Below are 27994 nucleotides of genomic sequence, written 5' to 3'. Positions count from 1 at the left end.
CTAGGCTGAAGATCAGCAAATTTTCTCTGTAAAGGCCAGATAGTAAATATTTTAGGCTTTATAGGTCATACAGTACGTGTTGCAACTACTCAACTTTGTAATGAGCCATTGTAATGAGCAAGCAGCCATAGACAATAAGGAAACAAATAAGCATGGCTATTTCCCAATAAAACTTTTTTTATGGATGTGGAAATTTGAATTCCATATAATTTTCATATGCCACAAAATATTATTCTTCTTTTGATGGTTTTTCAGCCATTTAATAATGTAAAAGCCATGCTTAACTCCCAAGCTGTGTAAAAACAGATGGCAGGCCAAATTGGCCTGCAGGCAGTAGTCTGCCCTGATCTAAACCAAAGGCATAAAAAGCATTAGTCATCCATTTCATTTTTTGAGAGATGGAATAAAGTGACAGGATAATACATAGTTTCTAACCAGAATGTAATCAATTATACCAATATAAAATAAATTAATCATATAGAAAAAATATACCAAAAACTCAGAATGACACCCCTTGCCAGAATTATTGGCAATTTTTCTAATATTGTGTAATAACAATGAAAACATCAAAATTATCTCTAAGTTAAGCATATATGTTTGCTTAAAATGTCAATTAACTCAGCAATTCTACTTTTAGAGAAATGCCAAGAACACTGAAAATATATGTCAGTGAAAAGTTTGTCAACAAGTGCTCATAGCAACATTATTCTTAATAACCAAAATGTGAAAGAACCCAAATGTCTATCAACTGATGTACGGATAAACAAAATGTGGTATATCTACACAGTGAAATATTATTCAGCCATGAAAATGAAGCACTGACACCTGCTACAACAGGAATGAACACTGAAAATGTTATGCTAAGTCAAAGGAGTCAATCACAGAAGGCCAGATATTATATAGCTCCTATTTATATGAAATGTTCAGAATAGGCAAGTTCTTAGAAAGTAAAAAGACATCAGTGATGCCAGAGCCTCTGGGAAGTGAGGGAATGTGGAGTGACTGCTAATGGTATGGGATTTCCTTTTGGGGTAACTAAAATATTTTCAAATCAGATAGTAGGGACATTTGCACAACCTTGTGAATATGCTGAAAACTACTAAATTGTACCCTTTAAAAACGAAGGTTATGGTGTATCAGTTTTATCACATAATAAAAATTATAGTTAAAAAGAGTAAATGGTAAATGATGATATTGATGCTGTGTCAATTCAATAATGATGCATTAGGGGATCCCTGGATGGCTCAGTGGGTTAGTCCCTGCGTTTGGCCCAGGGCATGATCCTGGAGTCCCGGGATCGAGTCCCACATCGGGCTCCGTGTGGAGCCTGCTTCTCTCTCTGCCTGTGTCTCTGCCTCTCTCTCTCTCTCGTGAATAAATAAAATCTTAAAAAAAATAGTGATGCATTAGTAAAAATAAGACAACCAATTAGATACAGTTTACACACTTCAGTAACAATATGTCTATCAACTCACTCCAATAACGAGATTCAAGCAGATAAATGTACTTGTCATTCAAAATTTATAATAATTTTTAAATAAGTTCTATTGCTTGGATAATATACATATACGTATAAAATAAAATTTCTATTTATATTGCATTTTTTATATTACCTTTACATATCTGCCAATATTATTAGTGATGCAGTTTAGATCCCCAATTTAATCTTATTCTGTAGATTTTTATATTTTTGGTGTTTTATAGGAATAATAATAATGGCTTTCTCTGATTAGATGTTGCTACTTAACTAAAATCATTTGTACCCTTGAATATATTGAAAAGATCTGTACTTAAACACTTACCTTTTGACCATCATGCTCAAAAGTAGAAAACCAAGGTTCAGCAGTTTCCATAAGTTGTGAGAACATTGCACTACAAATTAGAAAAATAATTTAGTGCTAATGTTAAACCCTCACTGAAGTACAGATGGTATAAAACATTAAAATAAACAAAGTTTTTGTACTTACTAGGCATCATGTTCCAGATACTCGGGGTTCAAGAGAGTTTTCATTTCCTCACTTAAAAAAGCAACACAAATAATCAAGATGTATACTTTTTTAAATGACAGGGATGTAGGGGTTGCCTAATTCTATACTCATAAGTTAACTTTCATATAGCATGCAAACGAAAAAAATCCTGAATATAAAAAGCAATTCCATTAACAAATGAAATTTTGGGGGGATCCCTGGGTGGCTCAGAGGTTTAGCACCTGCCTTCAGCCTAAGGTGTGGTCCTGGAGGCCCGGGATCGAGTCCCACATGGGGCTCCCTGCGTGGAGCCTGCTTCTCCCTCTGCCTGTGTCTCTGGCTCTCTCTCTCTCTCTCTCTCTCTCTCTCTCTGTCTCTCATGAATAAATAAATAAAATCTTTAAAAAAAACAAAACAAAACAAAAAAAACAACAAAAAAAACAAATGAATTTTTTTTTTCTGTAAAGATCAAAACAAATTAAGTACCTTGTCTGTACCACAATGAAGTAACTAATTACTCCAAACAACAAATACAAAATGTGACCATATATTCCTTGAATGTGCTTGATCTAGAATAAACTGATTACTTCACAATCTATTATTTGTTTTCCAAAACAAAATATTTATTTAATGGTCAAATATATCCTGCTGGAACATTATTTTTATAACGGCTTCTATTTTTATTACATTTTAACATCCACTTATCAGCGACAGTAGCTCTTCCAAATCTATTTTAGTGTCTTTACTTTTCAATGGCTTGAAACTGCTAGAGTAGCATGTCCAACTTATTTATTTATTATTTTTATTTTTTTATGTCCAACTTATTTAAAAGCAAATTTCAATAATCTATACTTTCCTGTGAAGTACATTGTACACATGTTTTTAAAAAGATAAAACTGGAATGAAAATGGGATCCCAATACTAACTTAATCCTTACCATTCTTTAGAATAACTGAAGAAAAGGTAATTAAGATATGGTTACTCTAGTCAGATGCACAATATAATTAGAAAAACTCAAAAGAAATAAGGAAATACTAATCTATACTATAGTAAACAAAGGTTAATCTAACAAAGACTCTAATTTATGCTCAGCAAAATGAATGGCTATATTTGATTAATAAAGATTGAATAGATGAACACAAAAAATATGTGTTAATTTGTTATGTTCTGTACATAGATGGGTTAACCTATGGAATTCTCCTGACAAAGTTTCATCATTTCACAGTCTCAATTCCCAAGATACATCTTGGCTGCCTCTCTGGGCCCTCCAGGCATCTAAAGTTAGAAAATACATTCTAACAATTAGCCTAAGCTAAATACAATTACTAAAGTTATTTCCTGGAATGAATAAATTAACGTATCTCAAAAATATGACAAGTCATTTTTGTTTATACAACTTGGGGTTCTTTGGGGGTACTGGTCTCCTACTTATGACTCAAACTCAGTTAAACTTGGGGGGAAGGAAGGATCTCACAGACAAGGTTCTCATGCAGCATATAGTGAAAGAATGGGTCATTAGAGGGTGATATATATTAACATATCAATCATTAGCACTTTGCCATCATAACAAAAATTTCCTCTTCTTGATCCATTAGTTACGTATTTTCCTTTAGCACAGATCTAAGTTTTGCAAAGACAATTATGATTCCAAATTTGTCCCATAGCTGAAGTAGGACCACAACTATTAAGTGGAATTAGCAATCAGCCATATGAAACATAACCAAATGTTTATAATTTACAAAGTACCTTCAACAGAAAAGATTCTGGGGTTAAAATGATTACAGCAAGGCTGAGAAAACAGAAGGGGCTCAAATAAAAACTTGCCTTGGTTGGGCAGACTCACTGGCATGAAGAAAAGCTTGGTGGTCACAATGGAGGATAAAGACTATAGGTGCTAACAGCTCGTGCATGCCCTGAAACAACATGAGAGGGGGAGGATGTTGACGGTCCACCAGTGGACAGAATAGGCTCAGTTAAATGTTTCTTCAACTGATCCTCACCACCAACATTTCCATATTTCACTGAAATGCATAAAATGAAAAGCTACAAAATGAGATTTTATTTACTTTTAGAATTTGATTCCAATTCAACCACAGCACAAATTCTTTAAAACATGGAGAGCAGTTCTCTTTTAAATAACACAACAAACAATAAATTGGCATGGTAGACAACCTTGCACCTGTCAGTTGCTTCAAGATCTGTACTCATAAATATGAATTTCATTTATGCAAATTATAATCATGAGCTACAGTGTAAAGATCTGCAGTAAGAAGGGCAACTAAGAACTGTAGACCTAAGGAAATTACATCCAATGTTTTCATTATATAATGGCTCAAAATTAGGATGTCTGTAGATTTAGGAAGAGCTGAAGTCAGCTAGCTGGAAATGTTGGATAATAAGAGAAACAATCTTTAGCAGGTATAACAGCAAACAAAGTTTTCGAAGTATGATTTTCAACATGTTTAATCTGAAAACTACCATAATTTTTTTCCTACCTACTTGAACTATAAGTATACTGTTCAATTTATTTAGTGAAATCACCAATTGTATTTGCTTTTGCCTTTTATTGGTGCTCACCTGTGGATTACACAAATAGGCATAGAAACAATAAAGTATACTGATTACTAAGGTGTATCTAAAAGAATATTATAAAAATTCATTATTTATCCATTTTTGTGGAGTAAGGTATCCACATTTGTAATTTGCCTTGTTCACTATGATATTTTTCCCCCTTAAGCATCAGAAAACATGTTTAGCAAGTTAAAAATAGATTACAATAGATTTTCTGCCTCTTAAAGTGAGTAAATTATCATTTTCCTTTTGCTTAATAACTATGGATCATCTTTTGTAAAAATAAAATAAGACAAAACACCACCTCTATGGGAAATAAAAATAAAATACGGAAGCAAAGAGAAAAGAGAGTCTCACTGGTGGAAGTAGAGATTTCCATGATGGAAGGGCAGTCACACTACCCTCTGTACATTCTAGAAGTACCATGCCATTCTTAAAAGTTAGTGGTCATCACAAAATAATACGAAAGTAAACTCTATGAGAGTTCATTTATAAGTTATCATTAGCTTCAAATTAGGACTTACTGACATATGTACAAAATAATTTATGATACAGTGACAACTTTCTTGTGATTAAGACAAATCTTGTGATTAAGACACAAACCACTTCAGTCTTTTTAAGTAACCATTTCCTTACTAAACAAACCTTGAAATGACTATTTGACTATCTCTTAGAAGAACACAGTAGATTGGGGGGACTGGGTGATGGGCCCTGAGGGGGGCACTTGGCGGGATGAGCACTGGGTGTTATGGTATATGTTGGCAAATTGAACTCCAATAAAAAAAAAAAAGAACACAGTAAAGACAGAAAAAAAGAAATTAAGTGCTAAGTATGCTTTAAAGTCATCGTGAGGTACTTATTCTCCTGGAATAATCTCAAAGTATTCCAAAAACCAAGTGCCATAATTTAATCATCAAAGTAATAGCTACTTACTGTAGTACTTATTGTAGCTACAGAAAAGGAAAAAAAAAAAAAAGACAAGGAGAAAAGGAGGAAGAAATGGAAAGAAGGATGGACTGACTGGACAAAAGAAAGTAAAAATTAGAGTAGATATCTTTATGATCATCTTTTGCCTAGTTCTGATGATTTCTTTAGGATAAAGTCCCTAGAAGTAGAATTTCTGGGTTTAAATAAGTAAAGATATTTGTTAAAGTTTCTGATATATACAATTAAGCTGCCCTTCAGAAAGAATTCTCTCAATTTAGGGCATAAAAATTGCCACTTCACACATCCTAACTTGTAGTGTTTGCTTTTTTTTTTTTTTTACCCTGTTGTTTTACCCTATTTAAATGCTAGTGAGACTGACACAAAAATTTTACTGGCCATTATTATTTAATGAATTGCCCATTTTCTCTTAATGAAGTGTTTCCTTTTTCCTGATAATTTGTTACAGAACTTCACCAATTCAAGTTATTAACCTTTAGTCATTTTTGTTATGAACACTTTCCACATTTATCCTTTGTCTTTTAATCTTGATGATATGTTATCGTGAAGCTCTATACTTTAAAACTAGCAAATTAATATATCATCCTTCAGGGCTTCTGGTTTTGCCTTCATGCCTGAAAAGACCTTATGGAGATTAGGTGAGTACACAGTTTTCTTTTTTACAGCTAATTCTTTATCCATCTGGTATTTAATTTTGTCCTGAAAAGTAAATCTGTATTTTTCTCTGCAGAAGAGTGCAACTAATTACTGAATAGCCCATATTCTCCCAAGAGTTTTGAAATGTTGTCTTTGCCACACACTAAATAGTTAGTGCTTGTTTTTTCTCTGCTTTTTCTGGTATTCCATTGGTTTGTACATTCTTAACAAGAACTTTACAACTTTAATGACTTGAGCTGTAAAATATTCTATTCTGCCATATTTTCTATTCTTTTTCTCAAAATTATCTTGCCTATTCTAATTTAATTAGAAGGTAGACTTCAGTGTCATTTAAACAAAATACTGCATTTATCAGCATTGCATTAAAATTAACTTGAAAAAAATAGATGTTTTAAAGAACAACCGATTTTCCAACCTAAGAAAGTTTTTTACTAAGTTTTTGTTGTTGCTAATTGTGGCGGTAATCTTCTGATTAGACCTTTTTCCCTTCAGTGTATTTTCTAACCAATGGCTGGTTTAATAAGACTGAGTTCTTACCTAAATGCATCTTCCCACCTTCTTTAAATTTTCTCTTCCCTCTAGTTTCTGTGATACTATTCTGTCCAGAATCTCCATTTGCTTATGCATCATTCATTTTACAAACTCATAGGTCAAAAATTATTAACTACCTACGATAATGCTGCGAACACAAAAGTGAATGAAGTGAGGAAGTTCCTAACCATTATGGAGCTTGCAGTCTAAAGAGCCAGATACACAATAATAAAATGAGCACAGAAGTGGCTATATAAACTGTGAAAAGTGAGGTCTACGTGTAGATACAAAAATCCAGCTCCTACTACAGGCTCAGCACATAGAATGTACTCACTGCATGGTGACTGATTACTATCTACCTTTCCATATAGCAATGTATTGGAACAATATGAAAAATGAAAAAGAATAACACTAAATTATATTTAAAATCAATAAATAAGGATGCTCTTTGTATAATGGAAATTGAGAGCTCCTTGAATATCATTAAGACAATCTTTTACAAATTCATTGTTGACTTCCAACCAAACTAGAGATATATTCTCAAACAGGCTTGGAAGAGATTGTTAGTTTTACTCTTAATTCTAGACTAGTAAAACCTGATTAATAATTACAAGTGGCAAGGGTACAAACATCTTTAAAAGGAAAGAGAACTATTTAGAAAGAATGATCATAAATTCAATAAGCTGTAAACTGGACAAAGCAAAATAAAATAGAATATATGGTCAGTATACTTATTGGTTCCCAAAATGTATATTTTGCTTCCATTTATACATCAGCATTTCTGTTTGCTTAAAGCCTTTATCCCTGCTGGATCGTTAGTAGTCACTGCACTCCAAACTCATGCCAGTAGAAAATAAAGGTAACGAAGTTTTCTTCATCAACAGCCTGTAGGCTCACAAAATTGAACCTGTTCTTTTATCTGCCTGTGTTCATTTAGCCCACCAAGCAGTCTTTATTAAAGCTGAGGCATCAGGCAGTCAAAGTTCATTAATACCATTTATATAATCTCTGCAGTTTCAATTAACTCAGCAAGACATTCTACTACATGATAACAGTCTCATTAATTCAATAAAATCCCATAACTATTAACAATATGGTCGATGTTAAACGGGGTGTCACCTAGTACAAAATAATAGCTTTAACAGCTTGTGATGAAATTCAAGGTTTTTTTTCTTAAATTTGATCTGACTAAATATTCAGTCCTTCTTTGGCAAGGTATTATTTCTATGTAAAGAATCTATAGGATTTTAAACCTGTACAGGGAGTAATTAAGTCTTATTAAGGGACTCCCAAGAGTAAGTTAATGATACTTTCTTATTCAGTAATTGATTGACTTTGTCTAAATTATCAAGAATCTGACCTTCCATAATCTCGTTTAGTCTTCCTTACAAATGCAGTGGCCCACATACATCACAAATGCTTGAGTGCAGTTATTATGTTTTTGTTCCTTGTCTGTGGAACTTGTTCCATTATTATAACACTTCCTTAATCGACTTTTTCTTTCTCTAAAGAAAAATGGGAAACAAACATATAACTTGGGATGATTTTATTCTGACTTGGTTTGGTATCATCAAATCTTTTACTGTGAGGTATTTTCAAATATTGGAAAGAAGAAAGGGCACAATGAAGAGATAGCTTGGTGACAGAAGCCAACACAATGAGGAGAGAACAAAAGAACAGAAACAAACTTGGATCACTGATGAGGAGTCTGAACTACTGAACTAACTAATGCTGCAGAACCATTTTGCCCCAAGACTTCTTGCAAAGTGTGTTAATAACATCCTACGAGTTTAAGTAATTTTGAATGGGATTTTCTGTTATTTGCTTCCAAAAAATCCTACACTGATATTTATTTTCTCCCAGTCTCCTTTTTGGTTTGTTTGTTTTTGGTCTTTGAACTTTTTTAAAAAATTTTTTGTTTGGTTGGTTTTTTTGGTCTTTGAACTTTGTGTCTGACTTCTGGATAGCCTATCTTGCTTGGAAAGGCGTTTCCAAACCTGCGATTATAAAAAATACTTCTACTTTTTTTCTTTTTCAGTATTTCATTTAAAAATTTTAGTTTTCACATTTATATCTTTATGCCACTTGGAATTTGTTCTCCAATAAAAGTATAATTTAATCTTTTTTCTAGATGGAAAGTCAAACATGGCAAGTCAATGTCCCTTTCCCATTGAATGAAAATATCCTATCACATTAAGAATTCATATATAAATGAACCCGTTCTTAGTTTGTTCCATCGATCTATGTTGATTCCCATACTACTGTCATATTAACTTGATCACAGCTTACAGAAGTTCTTATCTCTCTTTGCCATTCTCCCTTTCATTCTGTAGCAACTCCAACATATTTAATAATGATAATAATAGTAATAACCATCATAAATACCAACAAGAACACTTAGTGATCACTATGTGTTTTTAACTCTACAAAGTCAATACTATTACTTCTCTCATCCTACTACCAATAAAACTAAGATTTAGAAAATTTAAGTAAGTAAATTGCCTAGGATTAGATAGCTAGTGAATGCTTGAGCTAAGATTCAAATAACAGATGTAGGCCTAGAGCCATGCTCTTAACCACTAAGCTATATTATCTCCATTAAAATTACTGTAAAGCTTTTTGGCACTAAATTTAAAAAGACTGTCCAGTTTCACTCTCAGATTATCACTGGAATGATAATACATTTATATATTAATTTAGGAAGAAGTAATATTTTTATTTAGTGCCTTCCCATCTAAAACATGCTATCACTTCCTATTTCTTCAACTCTTGCTTTATATCCAATAACATTTATAGTTTTCTTCACATAGCTGTTGCACCTACATTGTTATATTTATTTCAAGACATTTTGGGCAGCCTGGCTGGCTCAGTGGTTTAGCACTGCCTTCGGCCCAGGGTGTGATCCTGGAAACCCGGGATTGAGTCCCACGTTGGGCTTCCTGCATGGAGCCTGCTTCTCCCTCTGCCTATGTCTTTGCCTCTCCTCTCTCTGTGTCTCTCATGAATAAATAAAATATTTAAAAAAAAGACATTTTAAAGTTTTTAATATATATCCAACTGACTACCCCTTAACTTCAGTGTAATATAACAGAAAACACTTGTATGGTTAGAGCAATGTATGTATTATTTTTTTAAGTTTATTTATTTAGGGCAGACTGGGTGGCTCAGCAGTTTAGTGCTGTCTTCAGCCCAGGGTGTGATCCTGGAGACCTGGGATCGAGTCCCACGTCGGGCTCCCTGCATGGAGCCTGCTCCTCCCTCTGCCTGTGTCTGGGCCTCTCTCTCTCTCTCTCTCTCATGAATAAATAAAATCTTAAAAAGAAAAGTTTATTTATTTAAATAATATGTATATCCAATGTGGGGCTCAAACTCCCAATCCCAAAATCAAAAGTCACATTCTCTTCTCACTGAAGTTAAGTGGTTATCAGTTGGACATATGTTGTAACTTTTGATTATTAGAGAATTTATTAATTTGGTTTGAATTCCCACTTACTATATATTTTGAGAAATACACAAAAAATCCAACTTTCATATTTTTATTGGAATACCATAATCTTAAATTGAAACCTAGATACTTCTTTATATATTAAATAAATAATTTACATTTCAATGAGAGCAAAAATCCAACAGTCTTAATCTTTCCTTTAGTAATGGGATGAATATTTGGATAACAAAGAATATCATAAATTTCAAAAAATTTAGAGAACTTTCTGAAGTTATATTATCAGCAAATCTTAAAGAGTAGAGGACACCTGATTATTTTTTTACATGGCATGTCACATATTTATAAATGCTGTATTTAGAAACAATATTTATACATACAACTCTGAAAAGTTTTATTACTAGATTGGCTTCAAAGATGCTGTTTATAAACAAACTCTCAAAAGTTGAAAGAAAAGATTGAACACCTTATAGAAGACAATTTGGTGGAATGTCTTATAATAAGGAAGAAGCATATGTGCTTCAATGAGCTTACTTTTCTCACCATGCAGCTGACAAGCAGCTCTTTGATTGCTTTACTATTATGATACAACTCTGGATACAATAAAGGCTACATTATTGCTCTATCATTTGTCAAGCTGTATAGAAAATTTTGAGTCAATGGATGCCACCTGTACGATATTTTCATTACCTGTTTATAAAGCAACTGCTCGTTTTCTCTAGCATAACAGAAAAGAACATCTGTAAGAATTTTTCTCACATTTTCTTGTTGGAAAAACTGCATTTCAGGAAACCTGAAGAAAGAAAACACAGGATTAAAACTGACTAGCACAATTCCAAGAATTATCCTCAAACTCTCATGTTTAAAAAGTGTCAAGGGCTACTTTAGTACTTTAGGTATTAGTACATTTGCCATTCAACTAACTTATGCCACTGGTGGGTCAAATTAAGGAAAAAGGGTGAGAAAAGGGAAATTATTCTATCACAGAGAGAAATAATACCTTTCAAATGTCTCCATATACTTTAAGTCTTCATAAGGTAGATACAGCAGTTCTTAAGCAAAATGAATCATAGCCTATATATTTAGGGGGCAGGATTATTAGCCTATTTAGTTTTTAGGACTAAAAGGTAATTTTGGATGCACCAGCTTTTTGAAGAAATCATTATCTTTTTTTTTATGCAAGTATCAAGATTTAAATTATTACATATGACCACACTGTTAGTTTTGTCTGATTAAAATGTAGACTTTAAATGAACAAGTGAATATCGCTTAAATGCTCTCTGGTTAGAAAATCCTACCAGGTGCTTTGAGGTAATGTGAAATAGAAAAATGGCACAGTATCCACTTGAAAGGAGCTTACATAGTTGTTTCTAATGAAAGGATATACAATTACAATAATCCAAAGAACAAATACACAGCAATCTAATACACAATAAATACATAAGAGATGAAGGAATGTCATCTAGAAGGTAGCAGTCAAATAGCTTCAATCACAAAAGATTTGAACAGGAATTTTTTGGCGAGGAGGAGGATGGACTATCAGTGGTAAAGATAACCAAATCAGAAGGAAAGATGAAGGCACAGAAGGCAATGAGTATTCTAAGTGTACAGCACAGTAATGAGAAAGAAATGTAATCAGTAATGAGAAAGAAAAGTCCTTTCATGAAGTACTGCCAGTTGAGAGCAGGACGATGAGATGGAAGAAAAGGTGGGCAGCTCTGAATTGCTGAATTCACGAATGAAGAAAAATCAACCAAGTGACTCTACATTTTTGAATAGGTAAGTAACAAAGAAAATAATATTTGAGTAACTCTAAGTGGGAATAAGCTTTGAAAAGAGGAGAGATTACAGGAAGGAACAAGAGGGCATTATAAAGAACTGAAGTGGAAAAAATCACAAACCTGAGAAGAAAAAGCCTGCATTCAAATTCATGTTGCATAATTACTAGCTATATAATCTTGAGTAAGTGATTGCTTTACTGCCCCACCTATTAAGTGGGGATAATAATACTGATCTTGTGATCAAGATGAGATCATATTAAAGCACCAAGAACAGTGCCTGGGAAGCAGTAAATGTGCTAGAATAGAGGTCATTATTAGTCTTTGAGTTTTGGTACTTTAGGTGATAAAGAAGTGCATTGGGTGGCTTTGGAACTAGAAAATAAGTGGATATGAAAGAGGCTGAAGAGAAAGAGTACCTAAAGCATGGAAGGACAGGGCATTATCAAAACAGAAAAATACTCCTTAATGAGTCTTTTAAAGAGCAAAAATGGCTGTTTTACTTCATATTATAATGGCTAACTGCCTTTTCCTGGAGACTTCAGCTGTTTTAATGCTTCATTCTGATCCTTTTCTGGCTCCCCGTGAGAGTTGTAACTTTCTTTCCAGTCCAGGCTGGGTTTCTGGGTTAACTATGTTAATGGTTTCTGAAGCATCTCATTTCTGGTCCTATTTTTTATGACAAATTAAAGCCTGTTTTATCTTCATCTGTTCATGTGACTTTTGCTTGAAATTCCCTTTGATGTCCAATTGTCCCCAAACATGTACTATCTGGTTTTGTCTCTAGCAGAAAGGAGACCTCTTTTTTGGATATGTAATAAACAACCCATGGATCTGAGCAAGATGACTTCACATCTCTGCATGAATCTTAATTTGATGACCTCTCCAGACAGTATCTACTCAGGCAAGGGAGTGTGACGAGGCTTAAATGACTACAGCTCCTAAAGAGAGAAAAATTAACCAGAAAGCATATTCGGAGCAAGAATATCATATCATAGAAGCCAAAGATGTTCCAGGAAGTTGTCAAATGCACTGAAGTAGGAAAAAAACACAACCACTTTTTGAATGACTTCTTTGGGACAAAAGAAAGTTGATAAAGTCCTTAGAAAGTCAAATACCCCAAAGTAAAGATGAAAGACAGGTAAGTAGTTAAAATAAATTGCTAAAGAGAAATTTCTTGGGAAAACTTAAGTCACTAAGGTAAAAACATTAATCCTTCTGAGAAGTGAAACTGTTTCCCCTTCTTCTTCATTAGATGACTTAAATCTAGCCCTTTCTTTTCTTTTTTTTTTTTTTTTTGAGGTATAATTGACATACAACATATTAGTTTCAGGTATAAAACATAATGATATGATATTTGTATACACTGTGAAATGATTACCACAGTAAGTCTAGTTGCCATCCTAGCCATGTCTTTAAGTAGGCTTCCTGCCCCATAATTTAGATAACATGGCTTAATGATTTTGCACATTTTCTCCCTTAACTATTATTCAGAAATTTTCCATGTACACTGGCACAACCAAATTCTGTGTAGCTGATGCAATCTGAACTGATTATGCAAGAAAGTACTAAAAACTGCAACATCCACTTTGTAACAAATACCCATGAACTATATAGTAAGAGTTTAATACCTAACTACTAAAAATGTAAATTATATTACATACCAATTCATAGTTTCATTTAAATGCATACTAACCACTTGCAAGATTAAAAACAAGAGAGCTACAAGAATTAAATTGCAGGTAGATAATTTAAATTACCCACTTTTAGCAAATACCCAATCAACTAAAAATGTGTATTAGGCAGACACAGCATATCTACACAACAGCACACTATCTACAACTCTACAACCCTAAAGTGCCATTTATGACATTTCATTATCCGTTCTTTTTTATAAAAGTATGACTTGTTCAATAAATTTTGATGGTTTTATAGCATCAAAATTACACTTATATAAGTAAGGTAGATACAGAAAAGTTTTTTAAAAGATATAAAAGTTTATGCTACTTAAGAAGCTGGAATAAGAGGGATGCCTGGGTGGCTCAGTGATTAAGCATCTGCCTTTGGCTGAGGTTGTGATCCCAGAGTTCCCGGATCAAGTCCCACATCAGGCTCCCTGCTTCTCCCTCTGCCTATGTCTCTGCCTCCCTCTGTGTCTCTCAGGAATAAATAAGTAAAATCTTAAAAAAAAAAAAAGTTGGAAAAATAATTTACATTCAGAGAAGTTTAAAGCTGAAGTCTTTGGAGATTATCCAGTCTAACTCAGAAAGTCACAGGTAAGGATTCTAAGCAGATGAATACCTGCTACCTGCCCCCACATATCTGGGTGGTTAGGCAACAGTACTTTCCAACCACTTCACTCATCAATTATAAATGAGTCAGGTGTACATATTTAGGTAAAATTCCATGAGCTTAGAGGTACCAAGAAGGTGATAAGGTTGATGAGTACATCCGAATAATATATTTCCCACAACAAATACTTAACCGTCTTATTGTTAGGCTTCAAACCAGAAGATATAACATCTATAGGAATCAGAAATAAGGGAGAAAAGTACAGTGAGTAGTTTTTCCAGGAAGAGTAATGATCAGTTTGGTTTCTTTTTCAAAAAAAGATCTTATTTATTTTTCTATTTGAGAAAGAAAGTGAGGTGGAAGGGGGAGGAGCAGAGGAAGAGGGACAAGCAGATTCCATGCCAAGTGCAGAGCCTCATGCAGGACCTGACGAGGGGCCCGATCCCATGACCCCAAGATCACAACCCGAGCTGAAATCAAGAGTTAGACGCCCAACCAACTGAACCATCCAGGCATTTCAGTAATAATCAGTTTCTGATGATATGTTTTAAGTTTCAAAATAGCTTCCCAGTCATCCATTACACATCTATGCCTTTTTTTTTTTTTTAAACTTCATGCCATCTGGTGTTGATTCAAGATAGGTAAAGTAATTTGAACATTCTAACACAAATGTCATTGGAAAGGCAAATTTACTTTTAAAACAATAATAAAAATCACAGAATATGGACTCAAGCTGACTTCAACAATTGTTAAGATTTTGAAGGTCAATACTGATTCTACAGTGTCATTAAAAAAAAAAGTAATAATTTCAGTAAAGATGAGGCATATTAAAAAAAATACTTGAGTTGAAACTGTAAATTTATGATTAATTCAACCCAAATATCTGATAGGCAAATAAAGGGAAAAAATTCACATTAATAGGGTTTAAAGATAAATTTTGTTATTATCAGAAAATGGAAGTCAGAGAAGTAATTTCTGCCATTGGCCAGAAAATGAAAATGGCACTAAATAAGTTAGAGTGAAACTCTTATGTAGATAAAAACCAAAGAAAAAGTAACATAAAAGTATTCCATGATGAAACTTAGACAATACACTCTAAGATTTTTCTTTTTCTTTCTTTTTTTTTTTTTTTACCTGTATCCTAAACTTCTTTATTTAAGAACAAAGTGATGAACGGTATGGGTATTAAAAACAAGAGCACCCTTGAACTTTACCTTCCTCCCTCCGACCCGTTACCCCCAAACTCCCTGCCCCACATCCTCTATGTTCCCAAATATGTTCTCAGTGAATGAAGAACTTGATCCTAAAGTCCTGGTACAAACCCCAGATTCTTTCCCTAGCATTCCCCCTTCCTCTCAGCACAGGAGAGCCCAGAGTGGTGACAGACACAAAGGGAAAGGCTTCACTGTCAGGAAGTAGTGAGTAAGGAGTAGTGTAGTGAAGTGATGGCTCCTATAGCTTGGGGTTCCAGAGAGGGCCCTGGTGCCAGAGGAAAGCACACTGGTGCTCCTGAGAAAGGAGACCCAAAATCCTTTCCTTGCAAATAGTCACTGCTTGATCATTTGTCCCTCTGGCAACCAGTGCAGAACCACACTCAGATCACATCCTTCTCAAGCCTGAATTGCTGGGCAATGTGGCTAATTGGCTGCAGGGCAGGTTTCCGGCACCATAGGCACATGTTCTCCAGGTTGTCTCTCACTGGCTTCTCCAGACTTGTTGGCTTTCTCTTTCAGGCCTGCACAAGGGTCTCTGCTTTGCATATTTCCTGAAGATTTTCACTGTTGCCAGCTTCCTCTACCCAGTTGGGCAACAGGGGCTGCAGTTAGTACATTACTGAAACTGAGCTGCAGAGCCTCAAAATGACAGATGGTCATTTAGCTAAACACCTTCCCAAAGAGAGTCCCCAGGGTGAGCCCCACATCTGCCTCAGTATGTACCAGGGTGATCCTCTTCTGCTCCAGAAGTGTGGTAAATTGTTTCAGGTCTTTCTGCAGAGCTTTGATGTCCTGGGATTCCTCAGAGGTTTTGCTCCAGCTTCTCCTTTTTCGGCTTCATGGTCCCAAACAGGGCAGCGCAGGGCTGGGGGGAGGTGCCCTCGGAGTTGCTCTCCACTCCAGCCCCTCACTCACCCTCTGCTGAGAGGTCTTCAGGCTGCCCTGGGGCATTAGCCCCACTCCAACCTGAGGTCCACAGTTTGCCATCCCCTGAGAACTCAGAACTCATTGGCGGGGTGGAGTGGCGGGCACATGGAATTCTCCCACACCTCAGCACCTGGCCCAGCCCAATTCCTGACCTGCCAGGAGGGTCCTGGAAGCTCAGCAAGGTCCAAAGGTCAACCCAGCAGGGCTCTGGCCCTCCCAGTGCAGTGTCAGAAGCCAGATGTCCTGTCATGGGGAACAGGGGTGCCCCAAGCGAGGAGCCTGAAAAATGAGGGATCTCCAAGGGACTCTAGATTTTTCTTGATGGAAAAAAAAAAGTAGTATTTCAGTTCTAACTTAATTGATCAATATTTAAAATACAGCAGTTTCTCTCTCAAGATGTGTGAAGGAACTTATAGTCAGACAAATTTTACATCCCACAAATTAATACCAAGAGATATAAAAACTTTGGTTTGTGAGTTTTGTTCTGCATCTTGAAATTACCCTAAATTCGTAGGCATTATAGTTTTTATTATAAGACTAAAAAAAAAAATCTTTCATCATGGAAAATTCAAACATTTCTAAAGAATAGACCAACAGTAGACTCAATATAGCCATCATCCAATTCCATTGCCTATCAGTTGTTTCATATATATTCCTCCCTCAATTCTGCATTTTTAAACAAATCAGAGATGTCACATCTATAAATATTATGCATCTATAAAAGGATTCTAAAAAATAATTATGTACCATTCTAACACTACTACTAATAAAATAATCCATTAATTAAATCAAATATCTAGGCAATGTGTAAATTTCCCTAATTTTTGCAGTTTATTCAAGATCCCAGAAATGTCCATATACTACAATTTATTGATATATTTCTTAAGACTCTTTTACTTTATAGATTTATTCTTCCCCTCTCTCTCCTCCTACCTGTCTCTGTCTCTTTCTGCAAGGTATTTGTTAAGGAAGCCAGGTTATTTATTGTTTTGAAACTTGCCACATTCTGAATTTTTCTTATTGTTTCTGTTTTATTATTTAACAATTCCCTTTATAAACTGGTTGGTTGGTCTAGACATTTCATCAAATTCAAATTCAATTTTCAACAAAATTCGTCATGGGTGGTATGGGGCTTTTAGCACATTTTTACAAATTCTTTGACATTTCTCCTGTGAAAAGGTGGAGGAGTCTAACTCCTCTCCATTTGCATTCATGCTGGCCTTGGTAACTAGTTTCTCACAAAATGATATTGTGACCTAACTCCTGTCTGGTTCTCCGTCTGGACACATTCTTGGAACTCAGATACAATGCTGCTAGAAGTGAAGCAGCTACACAGGAGGGCCCTACAGAGGTATTCTAGTCACAGCTGCAGAGAAAGTCTTCACTGAGAGCCAACTTCAACTGCCAGACATGGGAGTGAACAAGCCTTCACATGATTCCAGCCCCTAACCTTCAGCCAGGCTTGACCTTTGTTCCATGTGGAACAAAGACAAATTGGTTGGCTCAGCCTCGCCCAAACTGTACCTTCATCAGCAAAAAAATGCTGTTGTTTTAACGTTTGGGGTGGTTTATGATACAGCTATAGATAACTGTTATAGTCAGTATTGTGTACTACTATCAGGATGCATATATCTGCCTATTTCTTTTTATGATGCTAGCAATTGATGATCATTGCCGAGATCTATTAATTCATTACAGGTTGTAAATAGTAACACTATAATTCTATCATTTTATCTTCCTTATCTAAAACACATATATAATGAAACTTATCCTGAAGTAAAGTGAGAGTAATTTTGAAAACTCTTATTGACTTCCATTACATTCTTTCATGGATACCTATTGTGGACATCTAAGATTAAGATCTAGGAATGACAAAATGGCCACTTATTCTGTCACACAAGTGGTTTACAAGAACTAGACTATTCTACATGCCTTTTGGATATCTTCTCCTGTAACTGCAGTATATGGGAATGAATCAGGAAGTAAAGGATAGAGAACAACCACACAACAACTTTAGAGCCCCAATAGCCAGGAACCCAGGTGCCTGATGTAATAAGTCAAATGGAAAGATATTCAATAGGGCAACAGTCTGTCATAATACAGACAATAAAGTGAAGCCAGGCAAATTTGTGGGCCATCTATAATGAAGAGTTCCTCAGACAACAAAAATACCCCCCCAAAAAACAAACAAACAACAACAAAACAAAAACAAAAAAATCCTAAGCAAAAAAAGGGTTAAGAAAAGAGTAAAATGATAAAGGGCTTTGTCACTGCATTATAGTACATAATTAGGTAATTAGAAGTATTAAAACAGACAAAGCATTGGGCCCAGATGAATTACTGAAGATGCAAGTATTCAATAAGATGCCCCAGGGGGAAAAATAAAGCCCTTGGTGAAGGTTTATAATCATGCAGTAGGACAGAGAAGCACAGAAGGACTTGAAGGAACAATAACTGATGCTATGCTCATACTTTAAAAACAAAATTTCAAAACAACCATTCATCCAAAATTTAAAATGAGCTGATGGAAACTCCCCAGAATACTATTAAACACCAAAATAATGATAATACCTTCTTTTGGTTTATTGTTTTTGTTTTTTTTTTAAAGAAAAAGTGGAAAATCAAGCAAAAACCATCAAAGGAAGCAATTTCATACAGAATGAAAGCAGGCATACTTTTTCTTCTTATGCTCCCTGTTTTGGTTGATGATTTCACCATTCTCTCCCTATTCAACCAAATCTGCTTTCTCATCTTTCCAGGTCCAAGCTGGACTTAATTTCCCAGCTTCTTTCTCAGAGAGTTGTAGACATGTGACTGAGGTGCTAGCCAACGAAATGAGAGTAGAAGTGATGTAGGACCACAAAATTCAACCCCCACCTCCACTTCAATCGAGCCCCATACACATTTCCTTTTCCAGCTGGACAGAAGAGAAAAGGTCACCCGGGAGGCTTGGGAAGCTACCTATGGACTATGGTGGTTTTAAAAATACATGTGCAAATTCTTTAGAACATCTCTCCTCTTCGATTGCTTGCTCTGGGAGTAGTTTCCTCTGGAGAAAGAAACTTAAATAGTCCCACAGAGAGATACACATGGAAAGGAACCAATATGGATCCTCCAGCCCTAGTGAAGCCTCCAGATGACTGCAGTTCCAGTTGATATCTGACTGTAATCTCATGAGACTCCTAAGCCAGAACCTTCTGGCTAAGCTTCTCTCCAACTGCTGATATGTGGCAACTATGAAATAAACGATTATTGTTCCAAGTCACTAGGTTTTGGTCAACTTATTATACAGCAACAGATAACTAATACAGGTTTTGATACCTGAATCTGGGGTGTTATTGAAAAGGCCATAAAATACATGGTAGGAATATCTAAGGAACTGGACAGGAGCTGGAAGGGCCTTGCATATAGCATCAGTGAAGGATTAAAGAAAAAAAAAAAAAAGGCTGCTGGCAAAAGATAACCCATGAGAATGCTGCCAGTGAGGGTTTAAATGAAAATAAGAAAAACGTTATAGGAAAAATGGATGAAGAAGTCTCCTTATTATGTGCCAGAAACATGGCGGCTTATAGTTACACAGAAAATTAAAAATGTGCCACATAAGCTAGAGTGACCTAGCTAAGAACCTATTCAGGCAGAGTATTGAAGGTGCTGCCTAAGTTATACTTGTTACTTATAGTAGAATGAAAGAGGGGAGAAGCCAAAGGAAGAGGTTCTAGAACTTTGAAAATAAAAGTTCTCTTTCTCAGCCTCCTCTATTCAGCAAATGATCCTAGCATTATGACACTGCTTCTGGGCAAACATCAAATATAAAACATAGTATAAATAAGTAAGTAAGTAAGTAAAATCTATAGATGAAACCAAGGGAGTATAAAATCTTTTGTTAAGATCACAGAAAACTCTAAAACAATACCTCAGAGAACCCTTCTGTCAGACAAGATGCCCTGATGCCCTGTAAAGATGCCTCATAGACCCTTTAGCTGTTAGAGGTCAGGGATGGTGCTGAACATCCTACACTGCACATGACAGCCTCTCACAACAAAGAATTGGTCCAAAATGTCAATGCTCTCAAGGTTGAGAAACTCTGCATTAGAGTGTATCAGCCTAGAGGGCACAAACCATATTTATTTAATCTCTTTCTGAGTAAGATTTATAGTAACTCACCAATGTTTCCATCTCCTGTTTGCTCCACAGAGTGCTCTGCATACAAAAGGTATTCATTTAATATCTCTTGCACTGAAAAAGTGTTAAATCTAAGGCAAACAAATTAACATAAAATATTATAGAGATGTGGAAAGACTAGGAGTTCCAGGTTTTATTTCCATTTTGGCCATTAACAAATTATATTTTCTTAAGTCCTATTCTTTGCTAGTTTCAACTTTCCAGGTTTGCAAAATAAAAAGATTTAATTAGATGACTATCAACAACACAAATGCCATTATGGGTACCAGATACAAAGCCTAAGAAAATCTAGGAAAGAAAAGAGATATTTTACAGATTTTTTTAAAGGGAAGTAATTACAATAAAATGTATGTGATCTATGAAAGAATTATAACAGGCACTATTTTCTTTATTAGGACCTTCAACTTCTAGTACAGTAGCTAGTACGTAATAATTTCTCAAGTAGTATTTGTTGAATGAGTGAATAAATCCACAAAGCTACAAATAAACCAAAGAAAAATAAAAATGAAATCTATGGACTCAGGGACTGCAGATGGGAAGATGAAGCAGAAGAAAGGCTAGGGCAGAGTTCTGCTGTCATCGTTTCCACAATTAATAAAGACAAGAGCAATGTATAGCTTTTAGAGGAGCTTTTAGAAACCACAAACTGAAGGAGAACATTGATTTTTTTTTTTTAAAAAAAGGTAGAAATCTGTTGTGATGACAATAGGCAGAATCCAGCCCAAGAGGATAGCAGAAAATCTCCAAGAGGCTAACATGGCAAGTGGGCATTTGAACTCACCTTACAAGTGAGATAATGAAGCAGAAGAGTTATGATGACAGGAAACAGCAAAGAATGCACAGTGAGGAAAGGGCAGGTAGGGCTGGAGTTTCAGGAGACGAGATGGGTCACGCTCTAAATAGATATGTTCATTAAAGATTCTAATTCTCCAATGTCCTAAGTTACACAGCAAGCCCTCTTCTATCCCACTACCTCCCCACCTCAAAAACACAAAAACTTAAAATAAAAAGTTCTACTCACATCATAAAGATGAAAAATTAGGGCAAAAACATGTAAGTAGATAGATGTGTGCACTTTAAGTACAAGACTGTCACAGCTGAAAATACAGATTCTATTTTGTAGCTTTTCAACAATTAAAACATTTTAAAGTAATTCAAAGCATTTACCCTTGAAGTACTAAGGTAGCTTCAATTCCAAATCTATATTTAAGTTTTGAAAAGATGATGTTCTACTACTAAACAGGTTATACCTAGTAGGAATATTTTAGGATGAGCTATTACTTGACCACTCACCAGACTTTACCTGTGAACCTTCTTATAATTAACATGTGAACCCACAATTATGAGTAGTGCTGAAAAAGCTGGCTTAATTTTAAACAAGAAGGATCTCAAAAGCAAAACCTCTTTTGGTCAGCAGCTCACGGTGATATATCTGTGCTGCCACTACATGTAACCACTGCTTCCAAATTCCAAAGATTAGGAGGATCCTACAACTGTACGTTCTGCAGAAAATACACCTATGTTTTCACTCAAATACTGAAGAGCCTTCTTCAAATTTAAAAAAAAAATCCCATAAATTAGAGTAAATGTGTGGTAAGAATATGCATGCTTAAACGGAACAGAAATGGGAAAAATACATGTTAAAAACAGGAGCAGCACAGGAAAACATACATATATATATATATATATATATATATATATATATATATATATATATATATAATGACTATAATAATAAAATATTTTGTTTTTACCTTAAATGTTGTCAAATGAGGCAGGACTACAGGCCATTTGACAAGAAGAATTGTTTCTTGTATTCCTGAAAATCTGTTTTTCCCTTCTTTAATATTTAAGAAACACACACACAGGTTGCCGACAACTCTTAGAGAGCGGCTTGTGTTGTCGTTTTCGCTTTCCCGGCTGTGAACAAGTGCATATGTGAGGGCTGGTCGTGCATGCACAAGCATGTACTTTGCCTGCATTAAATAAAATCACAACACAACACCAACTACATCCACTCATTCATGTGTGCCTGCAGTCCACCTCGAGGAGACTGAAAATATAAATACAAGCTGCTATTTTGGTGTGATCACACGAATATGGCAGCTTGTGTGTTTTTTTTTTTTCTCTTTAACATTTTAACACTGGGCAGATTGTCTGCATTAACACAAACCAAAATCAATTCTGCTCTGAAACTGCTTGCAAAATTTTCCTTCCCTAAGGAATTTGTTTTTTATTTAAGTAAAAAATGGGCTTGGAGGAAACTGTATAAGAAAGACCAACATTTAGGACATCTGAACTTTGCACAGTGTGACAAACAGTGTTGGACCAGAGGACTGGCAGTATCTCTCTCAAAATGGGGACTTTGGAGAAGATGCACTTAAGAAAAATTTTAAAAATCAGTAAGTTCACTTTGTAAAATTACTTTTGTGTATCATTAATATAGGAAAAATTTGCAAAGTAGTCTAATTCCAAGTTGCCTCCTACACTGAAAGGTATAATTAAATTTGACTAAAAACTCAGATGAGACTTGTATACTGTAAAAAGTCATGGAGGTACTCTTAAGGGCAGAGGAAGGAAATAAAAGTTAAGTATCTAGCACAGACCATATCTGAAAATTCCCTATGAATATAAAATAAAATGCAGATAGTCATATCATACATAAATATATGACAATAAATTATCTACATAACACTGCCCAGTAAAACTTTTTATGATAGAAATGTTCTAGATCTGTTGTTCCATCCAATAGCCATTAGCACTTGAAATATGACTACCATAAATAAAGACTTAATTTTTAATTTTACTTAATTTAAATTTATACAGCTATATGTGCTGGGACAGTACATATATGTAGTTTTAAAAAGAGAATTTTAGCAATGATTACTGAATCCACAAAATATTAAATTACAAGATAAAAAACTGAGATGACAAAGTTTTCTTATATAGATTGTATCTAAAGCTTGATCCATATATAAACTATAACCAAAAGGAAGCATTAATATGAGAGAGTTGAATTCTTAAAGCTCTAACCATATCATGGAGAGTGAAGTAGGAAAGAAGGTAATTAACTGCTGAATGGAGCTACCTGAAGTGCTACTATAATAACCCTATAATAACCAGAAACATAAAAAGAGCAAGAATAACCAGAAACATAAAAAGACCAAGAATTGAAGATGATGACTACCATATCCACTAAGGCAATCAGATAAACTTTAAATACAAAGTTACAGTAATAATAGTTAAAGAATTTTAATCATTTCAGTGGAGAGAGAAAGAATGCATCTGAAGAAAAAGTGATACTGTTTGGCAATAGCTTATAATATGTTAATTTGCAAATGATATATACACTACAAATACACTTTTAGAATAGACCTTGATAGACCAAATAACAGACTTCTCCGGCATCTAATATGGAAATGATATTTTATTCTGAACTCCGTATTTCCCATCATTTTCAATAATACTGTATGTATTTCATATAATGTTACAGCCTTTGAAGCATAGCAAAATTGGTTCAGAATGGAAGATTCAAGTTCTGAATTATAAATGCTGTAAATTGGAAGTTCCTTGATTTACCTTTTGATTATCAGTTTTTTCAGTAATAAAAATGAGAACAGTAACAACCTCATTAGGTTGACATAGGAACAATTAATTGAAATGAATACAAAATCCTTTGAGGCAAAAAAGGGCTAGTAGAATAAAGGAATATTAAAATTAGTTGAGGAGGAGATAATATTTAATACAGTGACATATTCAGATCAAATAAATTCAATAATGATGGCAACAATACAGCTTATGAGATGAAATTATCTTGTTTAAACTTGGACTTGAAGGCTAATAATGGTATTTTTTTTCAAAGTGTGCTTATGTCTCTGAAGACTAAAAATGTTAAAGATTGTTACTACTAAAATTGAACAATACAGATTATCAGTGATAAGATATACAAACAATGAGCCTTTACTAAACATCAGACTCCACAGTGGCACAAAAATAAGATCCATGCCATCCAAAGGCATACCAGTTAGATCTGAAAGACGAGACCTGGGCTAACACCAGAGAGCTCTCATACATACTGTTTCCATTATAGCACCAGTTATCTTACACTGTAACTTTTTTCCTGGTTGCTTTATTTATTAGATTTTGAGATTCTTAAGGGTCCATGCCATATTTATCTTGGCATCTCCAGCACCTGGCACCCTGAGGAGATTAATATAAATGTACTGGATACATTGGCAGATTGAATATACTGGCAGGTCTAAATGAATATAGGACTCAACAAAATTAAGTAATATCATTAAAAAGTTATCAAGAAATTCTACTAGAGCACAGAATAAGCACAAATTTACAATTGTAAAGACTGGAAAATGTTTCATGAACAAGATGGTCATGAACTCAGGTCTTTAAAAATGAATTTTCAGGGATCCAAAAGGGAGCAATGGGAAGAAGCAGCATTCCAACAGAGAACAAGCAAGTAATGCAAAGCATGGAAAACAGAAAGCACAGAACCCATTCAGAAAATAATGCCAGAGCACTGGTCTAAAACAGAACTGTGGAGGGACTTCAGATTTCTGGTTCTGCATATAAGGGACTTGGACATCACTACTCCTTCCTAACAAGTAAAAAGCTGAGCAGACTGAAAAAACTCTTCTTGGATCTATAAGAGAGGGGAGGACACAGGGTAAACAGGCAAATATAGGGAGTCACAGCTTACTGGAGCAGAACTCATAAGCAAAATCCCTGGCAGGCTCCAATATAGGATAGGAAAACCTGAACTATATACTTAATGAATTGCTAGAAAGCTCAGTGTAAACAACTCTGAGAGTCAAATACTCCAAGGGACGCAATAATAGGGAGGCTCCCCCTGAACGCCTCCAAGAGCTTGACCAGGCTTCTACAGTAACTATCAGGAAAAAAAAAATCCCCTCAGATTCCTGTGGCGGGCAGTGGGGGGGATTGTGGCAGGCAGAATTCATTCTGAACATAGCACTCTGTTCTTAACAAAACCTGCCCTCACAAACCACCACCACAACAAAAAACTGCTTCAGGGAAAACTAGTTCACCAAAGCCTAATCTGCTGGGGTACTCTTTGACCCTAAATGACCTGGGAGAAGGGAAATAACCAACTCCAATCCATTTTAACCATTGTATTCCATTTAAGGCAGTGGGAAGAATTAGAAGCACTTGTGAAGGTCATGGTCCAGGTTCACTGTAAGACTAAGACCTAATCAGAGGACTAAAGAACACCTCCACTCCCCACTCACCTCATTACCACATTATTAAAGGCCTATTTACAGCAGTTCCTTTTAACTACCACATCATGTTCCAGCTACCAGGAAAAAAAATTATAACACATAACGAAAGGCGAAAGGCACAATTTGAAGAGACAGAGCAAGCATCAGAACCAGACAAGGTAGGGATGCCAGAATTATGAGATGAGAAATCAAATACAACTATGATTAATATGCCTAGGGCTCTAATGGATAGAGCAGACAGCGTGCAACAAACAGGAAAAGAAAGCAAAGATGGAAATCCTAAGAAAGAACCAAAACGAAGCGCTAGAGATAAAACACTGTAATGGAAGAATGCTTTTGATGGGCTTATTAGTAGACGAGACAGAACTGAGAAAAGACTCTGAGCTAAAGGACAGATTGACAGAATTCTTGAAAACTGAGAAGCAAAGAGAACGAAGACTGAAAAACAAAAAAGCAGAACAGGAAATTCAAAGACTGTGGGACAACTACCTAAGATGTAAAATAATGCATAATGGGAATATCAGAAGGAGAGGACACAGAAAGAAACAGAAGAAATATTTGAAGCAATAATGACAGAAAAATTCCCCAAATTAATGTCAGACACCAAACCACAGATCCAGGAAGCTCAGAGAACACTAGGCAGGGTAAATGCCAAAAGAATTATACCTAGGCATATCATCATCTTCAGACTACAGAAAATCAAAGATAAAGTCCTTAAAGAGGGGAAAAAACACAACAAAACACCTTACCTATACAGGAACAAAGACATGAATAATATCCAACTTCTACTTAGAAACCATGCAAGCAAAAAGAGAGTGAAGTGAAATATTTAAACTGCTAACAGAAGAAAAACATCAACCTAGAATTCTGTATCCTCTGAAATTATCCTTTAAAAGTAAAGGAGAAACAGACTTCCTCAGACAAGAAAAAATTGAGGGAATTTGTCATCAGTAGACCTGCCTCACAAGAAATTATTTAAAAGAAAAGAAGAAAATAATATAGGTTAGAAACTTAGATTTACATAAAGAAAGAACATAAGAAGGAATAAATAAAATAAAAATTTTTATTTTTCTTTTTTTTTTTTTAATTTTTTTTTTTTTAAATTTTATTTATTTATGATAGGCACACAGTGAGAGAGAGAGAGAGAAGCAGAGACATAGGCAGAGGGAGAAGCAGGCTCCATGCACCGGGAGCCCGACGTGGGATTCGATCCCGGGTCTCCAGGATCGCGCCCCGGGCCAAAGGCAGGCGCCAAACCGCTGCGCCACCCAGGGATCCCAAAATTTTTATTTTTCTTATTGTCAATTGATATAACAGATACCAGCTATTTAAAATAGTAATACCAACAATGTATTCAATTATGTATGTTTATAGGTGTGCATATATACAAACATACATAGGTGTGTGTGTGTGTGTGTGTGTATATATATACACACACACACATATATATATATATGCTTAAGTATACGTGAAATAACAGCAATGGCACAAAGGATATGAGGAAGGAATTAGGATTATTTTGTTATTATGAAGTACCCTATCAGTGAAGTGGTATAGTGTTATTTGAAAGTGGATTTGGATTACCTAAAATACAGACTGCGAAATTTAAATCAACTACTATAAAAGTAAAAGAAGTGTAATTGGTATGCTGAGAAAGGAAAGAAAATGGTTATAAAATATAAAATGCTCAATTAAAACTACAATGGCTATAAAAGGGTGGAAGATGATAAAAGAAACAAAGAACAAGGTAACAAATATGATAGATAATAAAAAAAATAATCACTTTAAATGTCAACAGTCTATATGCACCAACTAAAAGACTGAGATTGTCAGAGTGAATCAAAAATATGACAACTATATGTTGCTTACAAAGAACCCACTTTAAATATAAAAACACATTTAGATTAAAAGTAAGTGAATGGAGGAAAATGTACTAGGCTAACACTAATTAAAAGATTTTTTAAAAGGGCATTACATAATGATAAAAGGGTCAATTCTCCAAGAAGACATACTGATCTTTAACATGTATGCACCTAACAAGAGCATCAAACTGTCTGAAGCAAAAACCAATAAAATTGCAAAGAGAAATTTTAAAATCCACTATTATGGTTGGCAAGTTTAATACCTGTCCACCAGAAACAGACAGATCTGGCAGGCAGAAAAGGATATAGGTGAACTCAACATCATCAATCTACTGAATATACTGACATCTATGTACTTTTCCAACCAACAA

At 34.9% G+C, this 27994-nt stretch overlaps 1 protein-coding gene and 1 pseudogene across 30 annotated transcripts in view; both read right to left on the bottom strand.

The window, feature by feature from the left end:
- Positions 1–27994, bottom strand: part of TBC1D5 (TBC1 domain family member 5) — a 529331-nt gene that overhangs the window by 205729 nt on the left and 295608 nt on the right. For 23 of the 30 annotated variants that reach the window (XM_072726774.1, XM_072726773.1, XM_072726763.1 and 20 more), the window contains 4 exons: positions 10804–10906; positions 3792–3880; positions 1968–2018; positions 1803–1872 (listed from right to left, as the gene is read on the bottom strand). In XM_072726774.1, coding sequence (XP_072582875.1) covers positions 1803–1872; positions 1968–2018; positions 3792–3880; positions 10804–10906 — 313 coding nt within the window. Of the gene's footprint in view, positions 1–1802; positions 1873–1967; positions 2019–3791; positions 3881–10803; positions 10907–20488; positions 20525–27994 lie in introns of all 30 variants that reach the window. The other 7 variants (XM_072726767.1, XM_072726770.1, XM_072726772.1 and 4 more) reach the window with 1 other exon arrangement.
- LOC112925623 (POU domain, class 5, transcription factor 1 pseudogene) lies at positions 15460–16014 on the bottom strand (annotated as a pseudogene).

The sequence above is a fragment of the Vulpes vulpes genome, chromosome 11 (assembly GCF_048418805.1).
Source record: "Vulpes vulpes isolate BD-2025 chromosome 11, VulVul3, whole genome shotgun sequence".
In the NCBI taxonomy this organism is placed as follows: domain Eukaryota; kingdom Metazoa; phylum Chordata; class Mammalia; order Carnivora; family Canidae; genus Vulpes; species Vulpes vulpes.
Note: the sequence above shows the minus strand (reverse complement) of the source record. Positions and strands in the feature narration are given on the sequence as shown.